The sequence below is a fragment of the Palaemon carinicauda genome, chromosome 31 (genome assembly GCF_036898095.1).
Source record: "Palaemon carinicauda isolate YSFRI2023 chromosome 31, ASM3689809v2, whole genome shotgun sequence".
NCBI classification, from domain to species: domain Eukaryota; kingdom Metazoa; phylum Arthropoda; class Malacostraca; order Decapoda; family Palaemonidae; genus Palaemon; species Palaemon carinicauda.
The window spans coordinates 49,751,646-49,763,582 of NC_090755.1; the positions used below are offsets into that span (position 1 = coordinate 49,751,646).

Here is an 11,937-nt window from a genome sequence, read left to right on the forward strand (position 1 = left end):
TTAACATAAAAACATCTGTTATGTTTATGTTTCTGAGGTTCACCGATTCAACTGAAAGATCAGAAAGATCCGTCCAAAATCTGGTCACTGCTGAATTTATTTTCATTATTCATATGTCATTTGATTATTGTTTATTCTAAATCTCTTAATTCTCTCCTATGAACAGTCTCTTCACTGGAGTTTTGACCACTAGAGCCGCTAAGGTATGGACGTGTCCTGAGTCGTGTTTTTGCTTTTTGTTTCTTGCTTAGAATATCATTGAAGAGATATTAATTAATCTTACGGAGAAACCTAAGTGATAAGAAACAGTGCACTATGTCTGTCCCATACTATTTCTTCCTCATATGTAAAACCACGGAGGGAGACGGGAAAAAAGGGACAAAAAAACTTGGATTGGTTATGCCCACCCTGCGTAGGTGAAACCAGACAAGCCAATTTATATATATATATATATATATATATATATATATATAAAAATTGAAGGAAGATGTGAATATGAGGTAAGAGGCCTTGAGCGAACAAGACGCCAGGATAACTGAATTGGAAAACAAACTTGTGGACCTTAGCGCAGACGCACCAAATTCCCCCCGGACTACTGACCTCACTGAGTAAGTTGATATTTTTGCGATGAATATGGAACCAATCAAGGCAACACTTCAAACACTGATGGACCCAAAACCGGAGAAACCAACATTTGCCGATAAAGTTAAGGAAAAAAATCTGTTGGTAATTGAATCAACAAATACAACAAATAAAATCACGGAAAGAAAACGCGAAGTTGAACAGGAACTTCAAGTCATTCCTATACTTAACACGAGGTCAACTATGAATGGAAATGCTGTTGTAAACTTTGCAAACAAAATGATCAGAGAAGATGCGGCAAACAGAATTCGGACTTTGGTTGCTGACACTGAAACGAGAAAAATCGGAAAACTAAAACCAAAAACTAACGATAGGCAATGTGTACAATGATGAAGAAGATGTAGTAAATGCTTTGATTCAAATAAATTGTTGCCTGGACCAAATCCAAAATATAGAAGAAAAGATAAGTGTAGTCCTGAAAAAAAAAAATGCTTCAGGTGGGGCCACCCACTATGTGCTGAAATATGATCTGAAGTTCTGAGGAGTATTCATTATAACGGGGACAAAGTTTCGTTACGATGGAGAACTTATAACATACGTGATAGGTACCACGTGATCACCTGCTACCACTGTCAGAGGTACGGACATATTGGAAAAGATTGCAAGTCTAAGAATGATGATAAAGTCTGCGGGAAATGTTCAGGAAAACATTCCACCAAGGAGTGTAATTTGCAAGTGTCAAAGTGTATTAACGGCACAAAGTTAAACAAACCGAGTGACCATATAGTAAATTCTAGAGACTGCAAAGCTTATGACTTAGAATTGAAAAGACTACAAGAAAATACTGACCATAGTTACTAAGGATGTCATAAACTCTGGCTATGTAAATATGCAATATGTAGGTAATAAGACCATTCACATTCGAGAATTGATAAATGAGAAATATTTGGACATACTAGCATAATCTGAACCATGGTTAAATAACTTGGACAAGGCAAAGATCACTGAAATGACACCCCCACACACACCTTTCTCATACCGAGAGGAGGTAGGTCTGGTGGGGGTGTCGGACTCATTATTCATAAAATTTATTCAATGAGTCGTATAACAGTGATAATTTAATAGTAAATGAACAATACGTGATATGGAACGTTAAATACTCTGAACGATCAAGGTAAAACAACAGTGGAGGTCCTGTAGAGAGTAGGTTTCCCCTGCTGTAAAGAACCGGAAAAACAGCCGTCAAAGTAAAGTAAAGTAAGTTTCAAATGATGTGCACGTTAAAGTTGATTGTTATCACTGTTAGCTTTAATGATAATGATGTTGATGTATACATTGCTCAAGTTAAAATAGATAAATAATAATAATGATAATAATAATAATAATAATAAAACTTATATTAATAATAATATTTATCATTACTACTATTATTGTCACAATATTAATATCGTCTTTTTTATCATTAGTAAAATATGTTCATTTTTATATCAGTAGTATTATCAGTGGTAGTACTTACTTAATGCGCCACAGATCCACCTGATGATAATTTGATAAACATCTCAGAGTATGGAAGAATTACAATAAGATATTTGCAAAAGGAAGCATTTTCTATATTTGAAAATATAAGAAGCGCAAGAGAACAAAAAAAAAAAAAAAAAAAAAAAAAAAAAAAAAAAAAAAAAAAAAAAAGGTCCTACTCGAAGTTTATACAGTAGCCTAGATCTGACAACCATGTAGACCTATAGACAAAAGAAGGTATAGGATTGTGAAAACTTTTTGATTTATTAGGATTTCGATACAAATCGGAGCAACTGTATTCAATAGTTTAACGCAGAATTTTGCTCTAAAATGATCCTTTTCTTCATCTGATATTCCATTAAACGATACATTTGATTATGATATTCATAAAAGAATTTAGTTTACGATCGCATTTTTTATGGCCCACTTATTCCTTTCCGTATAATCATGCTATAAATTCCTTGTTAAACCATAGTTTTATTTGTTTGAATCTGAAAAAAAAAAAAAACATTCTAGTTTTCTTTCCATTGCCATTCTAATCTTGCAGCATTCGCATCTGCACATTCCATTGTCGTTGAAAATCCCAAAAGTAGACATCGGGTTAACCCGAACGTTTGCATCGATAATTCGGGCCTGGATAACCTTCCCCAAGGCTCACTCAACAATCAGTCTCACTGGATGAAAAACAATTCTTTTGGGCACAGAATGTTGACAAGAACTTGGAATCGCTTCGAGCTGTCTGTCATTAATTCCTGCAGAGCAGATCGAGACGGGGGATACCCCACACTCTTCCCCACAGTTACACAAGAAATTGTTCTATTTCAGCGAGAAGTAGATCGATATTTTTTTTCATCAGCGGGACAGTAAATACATTGTATTTTACAGAAGTATTTACAATAGTATGGAAAAATCCTTTTCAATAGTAATGGTAAAGGTACCAACCATCAATATCAGCTGTGTAAGTTTTTCCATTTGTTTAACACGAAAATGTCGCAACCCTAGAAGCCAATTTCAAAATAGGATGTTAGCAAGAGTCCTGATAGGCACAGACATTAATTAGAAGTTCACCATTGTATGACATGTACATTTTCCAGAGTCTGTTAACAAGAGATTATTTATCTTATTCTTCATGAGAACGGTAAGTTCAATTTGAGCCTAAGTGGTTATCTAAAGAAATGATGAGATTTCGAGGAACAAAATGGTTTACGTGGTATGTTTTAAAGTACATGAAAATAATTTTAAGTTATTTTATGTCAGTATATTAATAAGTAGAAGATAGAACATTTCTCTCGTAGAGAAATTTACCTTTGGGGTAATATTCAGTATAAATATAGATCCAGGATCGTTCTTAATGCTCTGTGTATAATCTTCCAGTGTACAGAACCTCAATTACTCACCCTCATGATAATTCTAGCGGTTAATACACTTAGTCTTCTAAGTTGTATATTCCTCTACAGTCTAGACTCTCTAGAGTGTCATTGGAATAATTTCATTTTGATTTCTTTTATCATTTTCATTAAAAAATAGGTGTTGCCTTGTAGATGTTGGCATTTTTGTCCTGAAGGAGTTAACTAAAGCCCTTTGGAAGCAGTCCTTATGGCTTCGGCAACTATGGCTAATGATCCTTCGGATACGGCTTTGGCTATGGTGGATACAGCAGTCCCTTTGCAGGTTTTGGTTGTTATACTACCTTTGATGAATTTATCGGATAATTACTTTATATCATGAAAATACAATAATTATTTTTATTTTAAGATAATATAGTTTATAGTCCAGTAAATCCATTATAAGATTTTCAGTTCTTCCAAAATTATCTGCCCATCCAAAGGCAAAGATAATGAAGTTCATTCTCAAATGTCTTGTTAAGGGCTGAACTTCAGGTTTATATCAAAGACTTGCTCCTAAACTGCCCGTGAAATATTGAAAAGTGAATTAATTGATAATATCCGTATAGGTGGCTATGGCTTTACAAGTCGAAGATAATGCTGAAGTCAATTTTAATCATTCTGATTAGATCCTTTGATAAAGTCATATTGTAAACATATATTACAGTTAGATGGGAACTGACAGCCAGTTTCCCAATTACATCCTGTTAATATATTTACCACCAGGTAATAAGCGCCTAGAGCTCAAAATGAAAGTGGGGCTTCCTCTTCCATTGTGAGATATTTGTTTACAATGGTTTTTCATCTCTTGGTGATATAGGGTATTTATACAACTTAAGAGAGAGAGAGAGAGAGAGAGAGAGAGAGAGAGAGAGAGAGAGAGAGAGAGAGAGAGAGAGAGAGAGAGAGAGAGGGTGGATTTTGAAATTCCACCTCTCCCCTTACTACATTCTTCTTGTAGCAACTATTAAACAGAAAATATTGAATATTTTTGTTATAGTTTTATCAAACTTTGAAGGTTTTCGTAAAATTCAAACTCTTTTCAAAAAACTTTTCTATTTCTTCATAGAAATTTCTCCGAAAAAAAGGCTTGCTTTTATTTCTTCGAAAACACTTTTTCTTTTTTCTAATTTCATCTTCCTTTGTCCTATCTACTGTACTTTTTATAAAGTAACAACAAAGACCACCTTACTAGATACATCCCAAATTAAAACTTCAGCTTTGTTTGGAACGTATATTACATTTAGACCCGAATAAACTTATTGAACAATTATAGAATTATGGAGTTTTTATATCACGTATATTTATTAATCATATTATATTTCGATATTATAATCTACATTGAACAAAATTGCAGCACTCTAATTACATTGTAGATATGGGTCATGAAGTTGAACCATAAGCAACTCAAAATATGATTGTAAGTAGGTCAAGGACAGTCGCTCTTCAACATTCAGGTCTAGGAGTCAGAATTAATAATGTTTCTTTAACTCTAAACAACTGTGAAAATTTTGGGTGTAATTCTTTGCAGGAAATTCACGTTCGAGAAGCACATTTTTGCTGTTTCTTCAATTACAAGAAAAATTGGCCAATTGAGGAAGTCTTTTAAGATTTTGGTGATCAATCTGTTCTGAAGAAGTGTTTAAATTCTTTCATTCTATCTTATTTCGAGTATTATTCGCCTGTCTGGGTCTTCACCTGCTGAATCTCTTCCTAATTTACCTATCGGACAATTACCTATTTGATATCAGTTAGAGAATAAGACTGACATGTTCGGGTCCCACCTCAACTTACGATATATTACTAAGCGTTGGACTTTGATACTTTATATTTGTGGTTGTAACCAGCTCGAAACCATAATTCGGATAACGTATTCATTTGAATACAGGATTTCAATATCTATGGTTAATTTGTTGCCGTTATTACAAGCTATATCATAATGAATTTAATAATTCAATATATAAAAAACAAATATAATAAATCTTGCCTTAATCATACAACATAATGTATAGCATAGTGAGGCCCTTTCCTCTGACTATGTTCTAATGTACATTGTTTGTGGTGACTTGGGGTACTGTATATGGTGACTTAGAGTAAAGGTATATTTCTTTGAAAAAAACAAAAAATAAATAAAAAAGATGAGAGCATATTCTTGTTTTCTTTATGACCCAATTTGGAGGAAAGGCAGATGGTTGAAAGATGTTCATTCTCATTTTCTAGATTGTATTAACCTATCAGCTCTTATGGGGAATAGTAATTTATGATAATTGTTTAGATACATATCGCTGCAGGTAAACAGATTCTTTTTCTTGGAGAATTTGTGGATAGGAGGATCTTGAATCCACTTTGTATTGTTAGATAATAGTACTGAGATATTTGAAGAAAATGTAAAGACTCCATTACTAAGTTCAACTTCAAGTGTGAATACTCTCTTAACGAGAGAATGCCTTGATGAAATCATTGATCTTAAGCACAGCATATTCCCGTGCGGAAGCTCGATGAGGGCAAGAGGTCTCTCGAATTAAGAAATTTTCTTTTTCCCCAGTTTGATGCTAAATTTCTCTCATCCTATTTCTATTACTTATCACTGCTTTATTCTCCATCATATTCATCAACTGCTGCCAGCCTTACCCATTTTACTGCCCAATTTTTTAGGGGACATCATATCCGAGATTGTTTTTTTTTTTTTTTTTTTTTTTTTTTTTTTTTTTTTCAAAATCAATTGTGGGAGCTGCGGTGGTCTTGCCAACTACCCAATAATGCTTGTACACATAGGAGTGCCATTATTCCCATACTGGCACGTGGGACTCTTCTCGAACAAAAAACTTGTCCTTTGGATGGCAGGGGTTGGCCGGTTTCATAGAAATAGGACTCTCGGCAATCTGTCCGGTTTGCCTGCCACTCTGAGTAAAGTTGGTGATGATTGTATTCTTGTAATGTTCCCAGTCACATCAAACGGGTTTAGCATATACTTGAGTCACTAATCATTGTGGTACCATCACTTTATGGTAGGGTAGGGAGTTGACATTTGGGAAGCAGCTCTTGCAGGTGTCACTGGTGGAGAAATAATTTCCATGAAAGGTTAATGTGGTCTTCTTTGGATTTGAGGCAGTCTTATGATTTCCTTTCCATTATACTTATTTTACTCCACTGTTTAAACCCCAGACACCGTTGACGACCTTGGCAATTTAGATTATACCCCCAACAATACTTTTTCGTCCAGTGTTATTGCACACAATTTATCGGCATTGGCAGAAAATTGTATTGATAATAAGGATAACAGTAATAATTTACTTTCTGGTTCTGGCACAATAAAAAATTTAAAAATTCTCTATTTAGGAAATATTCCAATTTATAATAGTTATGATACAATTCAAGAGGCCTTTTATAGTTTTAGGGCAATCAAAGAAATTTTCATGGAACTTAACAGTGTAAAGACTTTTGGGAAGCTTGGGTATTACTTCCCAGTTTCGAGATTACTTTAGAAGCAAACAAAGAATTAGGCAGCATAAAAATTGATAATTTTATGATTTCTTTGGCTCTATATGATAAAGTGTATTTATTTTTCCTTAACCCTTCGGTAATCTTGTGTGAGCTAAAGGAAGTGAGTGTATCAGTTAAGTGTAATTCGCATTTATTTTCTATGTCTGAAAGTTTAATTTATTCATTAATTGTCAAAATTAAATATTTTAGAAAAATTAATTTCCAGTGATACAATTGGTTGTATAATCTTTAATAGTTTACAATTTTTTGTCTTAATCTAGGGTTTAATTCAGATTTAAGATTTCGATTAATTTAGTTTTGGTGTTAATTTTGAATTGTAAAAATTTTATGGAATATATCTATTTTAGTAATGTGTGTTATTTCAATCGCCAATATTTTTTCTCAGAGCTTTGCTCGTATCCTCTGACTAAAAACCAAAGTGAGAGGTTGATTTAAAAATAGTTCCCGTTAAAAGTAAAGTAATCACCCAGTTTTATTTTGAGAGTAAAGTAAAAAGACTTTTTACATATTCAGTGTTCATATATATTATTGTGTGGAAGTTGCGTATTATTCTCGGAGCTCGGAGTGTTTCTATTGTGTAATGAATTATGTAGTATAAGCAGGTGAGTTTTAGAGCTTAGCAATTTTATGTAATTCGCTAGTCGTAGTAATATATATATATATATATATATATATATATATATATATATATATATATATATATATATATATATATATATATATATATATATGTACATACATATATATATATATATATATATATATATATATATATATATATATATATATATATATATATATATATATATGAATATATATATATATATATATATATATATATATATATATATATATATATATATATATATATATATATATATATATATATATACATATATATATATATATATATATATATATATATATATATATATATATATATATATATATATATATGTATATATATACATATACATATATAAATATAAATATATATATATATATATATATATATATATATATATATATATATATATATATATATATATATGTCTATATATACCTGTGTATATATGTATATTTATATATATATATATATATATATATATATATATATACCTGTATATATATGTGTGTATATATATATATATATATATATATATATATATATAAATATATATATATATATATATATATATATATATATATATATTTATATATATATATATATATATATATATATATATATATATATATACACATATACAGTATATATATATATAAATATAAAAACACACACATATATATATATATATATATATATACATATATATGTATATATATATATATATATATATATATATATATATATAAATATATATATATATATATATATATATATATATATATATATATATATATATATATATATATATATATATATATATATATATATATCCTAGTTTACCTATTATGGGTTTAAGATTGAATATAACCATTAAAATCACCTCCTGTAATTCCATTTTCTTCTCTTTGTCATTACTTAATTTTTCATAATCACTTATCAATTATTCAAAGGTTTACACAAACCATCTGGCTGCCTCATCTTTGGCTATTTCTTATCCTCTGGAAAACATGAAATGGTTTAATGCATCATCCAATGTTCCGAGTATTTTTCACTCACTATTTGCGTTTTTGCTACAGACAGATGCTTCTGATAAAGAGTCACAGTTGAGCCGTTCTTCCAGCGTCCATTTTCTCATACTAAGTCCTGAATAACCTGTTTTCTTGACCTTTATTCAATATCTTATGCATTCCTAGAAATGTTCAATTCTCTCTCATCTAATCTTCTAAATGAACCTTCCATTCACTTAGAAACAACACTTCAAACAATATAACGATGACTAGGCTCCCACCAAGTGACTGAACATCCATCTTATTATGATCTGAACCATTTCTGGGTGGTGGAAATCTTTATCACGACGCCGCCAATACACTGTCAAAATCCCTTGTTGTATACCTGTAATTTTGCAGCATTAAAACGAGTTCAGGATTTGGAAACCCCAAAGGAATCCCGATGTCCCTCCCCAGCCCAAGTGTTGAATCATACAATAAAGTAGGATAGTCGTAGTGGAAGAAGACACTGTCATGGGGGGGGGGGTTGGAGATGGTTGGTAATGGCACTCCTAGGGCACAAATCATCACCTGCTATACGGTTCCTAAATGTTAGCGGGGAAGTTGCGAAATGGTTTTGCCCAGTACTTCCCTTCATGTTCGATGGATTTTTTTTTTATTGCCACTGATAATGCCAACATGTAAAACTCACAGATGGAATTTATCTTGCAATGAAACTAACGATGAGGAAAAAATTATGATTGAAAATGACATTACATAGCAACTGTCAATATAGGTTGTGAACGTTTATCAAGTCTTGCTACGCTATGGACAGCATCAGAATCCGACTCCACAATAGATCATTGGCAACTCTGTGCAGAGGAACGATCCTCCCATAAATAGAAGGGCGCAAAGAACACTGACATACAATTCCAGAGTCATCGAAGGAAGAAGTAGCAGATCTCCTCGTCATCATGAAAACTGTAAGTATAAAATGACATTTTGTATTGAATATCGACATAAATTCATTCCAAGAAACTTGATGAAATGAAGTAAAGTTTTCAATGAGTGAAGACTCAGGAAAACCATTGAAACATATTTCAGCTTATATATCTGAAAAGATCGAAGATTCTATACTTTGAAAGTACAGTTCTAATTATAGTACAACTCTTGATAGCATTGTTTATACTTTTTACTAAAGAGATAATAACTAATTCTTTGAAAATAGAAAAAATGCATATATACACATTCATGCGTCCATACATACTAACACTTACAAAACAATACTTATAATGATACATCCTGTGAATACTTTATATATATATATATATATATATATATATATATATATATATATATATATATATATATATATATATATATATATATATATATATATATATATATACATATATATATATATATATATATATATATATATATATATATATATATATATATATATATATATATATATATATATGAATATATATATATTTATATACAAGTGTATATATATATATATATATATATATATATATATATATATATATATATACAGTATATATATATATATATATATATATATATATATATATATATATATATATATATATATATATATATATATATATATACACACACACACACACATATATATATATATATATATATATATATATATATATATATATATATATATATATATATATATATATATATATATATATATATATATATATATATATATATAAATAAGGCAAGAATAAGATTCTATTTTTAAATGTACAAAAATCTTCCATCGGTAAATGAAATAATATCAAAGAGTAAAATAGATTTATCATTTGTATCTACCATTTGTCCTGACCTGTTATAATAATCTCTTTCATACTCTGACATACTAAGCATTTTCTTCAGTCTTTCCTTTTCTCTTCACCCGAATTCATTTTCAATCTCAATACACAATAACTTTTACCGTACATTCCCAAGTTCAGGATTTTGTGATTTTTTTTTTTTTTATTTTTATTTGACTTAATTTTTGTATTCTTTTGCAGATCAGTGTTGCAGTCCTATTGTTAGTGGCCCTTTTCGGCCTCCTGGAACTGACTGGAGCCCTTCCAGCTCCAGAACCCAGCAGGCGACATTTCTTTGGAGGTAGTCCCTATGGCTTCGGCGGCTATGGCTACAGACCCCACGGTTTCGGTTTTGGCTATGGTGGATATGGAGGTGGATATGGAGGTGGATTTGGAGGTTTTAGTGGCGGCTACGGGGGATTTGGAGGATTTTACGGTTGATAGACATCACATATATTGTTACTCTGTCCCTTACGTCTATGATTAGGAGATACTAAACTGCTTTAATAAATATATTTTCATATAATTTATAAAAACATTTTCTTATTTAAATACCTCTTAATACAATATAGATATTCTTGAGTGTTTCTCAGTCACAGAAAATAATATATACCTTGTCAATAAAGACACCCATCGTTAACGAAGTCACCAGAATAGCAAAAGGCATACTGAAAACTTCATTGACTCCCAATTATCACGGGTTTCAAATCACGATAAACTCTCTTAGTGCCCCTTACCTCAGAGGCCTTTGGAACGAGAGACTCGTCTGCTTCGGGGGACTGTAAGTCTACCTGCTGATTCTTTAACAATTGTCTGGCCTTCTTTGGTCCTGTCTTGGGTGGAGAGGGGACTTGATGTCGATCAGACATAAATACAATCTGTCTCTAAGAAACTGTGCTATATAAGGCAATGGCCTGTCCCTTGTCTCTGTCGGTCGAGAACAAACCTTGGGGTCATTTAACCCCTAGAATCTTGAATGATGTATACGTCTAATATCCATTCATTTGTCTATTATTTTTGAATAATGGTTCAAGGCAATGTTTTTTTTTTTTTTTTTTTTTTTTTTTTTTTTTTTTTTTTTTTTTTTTTTTTAATCTGTCAATATGCAAGCGATATTATTTGAAACTTTCAGCAAATCGGATTAGGAAATTATGGACTTGATTACAAAATTCTTACTATTCTCATACTATTCATAATCTATGCCTTTTTTATTTGCGATGAACTTGTTTATTTTTTCCGTATCAATATGTGGTGGATAGTCTGTTACTCTTAGAAAAATCTTCATACATTCAACTAGCATTCTTAATACAAAGAAAATAAAGCAATTTAATATATAACAAGTACATATAAAAAAAGATGTTTGTTTCTAGTTTTGACATTTCATTAGACCCCTGGCTTCTGAATATTTTAGTGAGTTTGGCACCTTATCGCGGTAATAACAATACTGCCGAAGTTAAGTGTGTTCTCTGTTGCTCGTTCAC

General features: G+C 30.9%; 1 protein-coding gene across 1 annotated transcript; it reads left to right on the forward strand.

The window, feature by feature from the left end:
* Positions 1-9,513: 9,513 nt before the first annotated feature.
* Positions 9,514-10,953, forward strand: LOC137624959 (keratin-associated protein 19-4-like). The gene is made up of 2 exons (XM_068355893.1): positions 9,514-9,586; positions 10,658-10,953. Exons 1-2 carry the CDS (start codon positions 9,578-9,580, stop codon positions 10,895-10,897), a joined length of 249 nt encoding a protein of 82 aa, XP_068211994.1. The 5' UTR covers positions 9,514-9,577; the 3' UTR covers positions 10,898-10,953.
* The last annotated feature ends 984 nt before the right edge of the window (positions 10,954-11,937 follow it).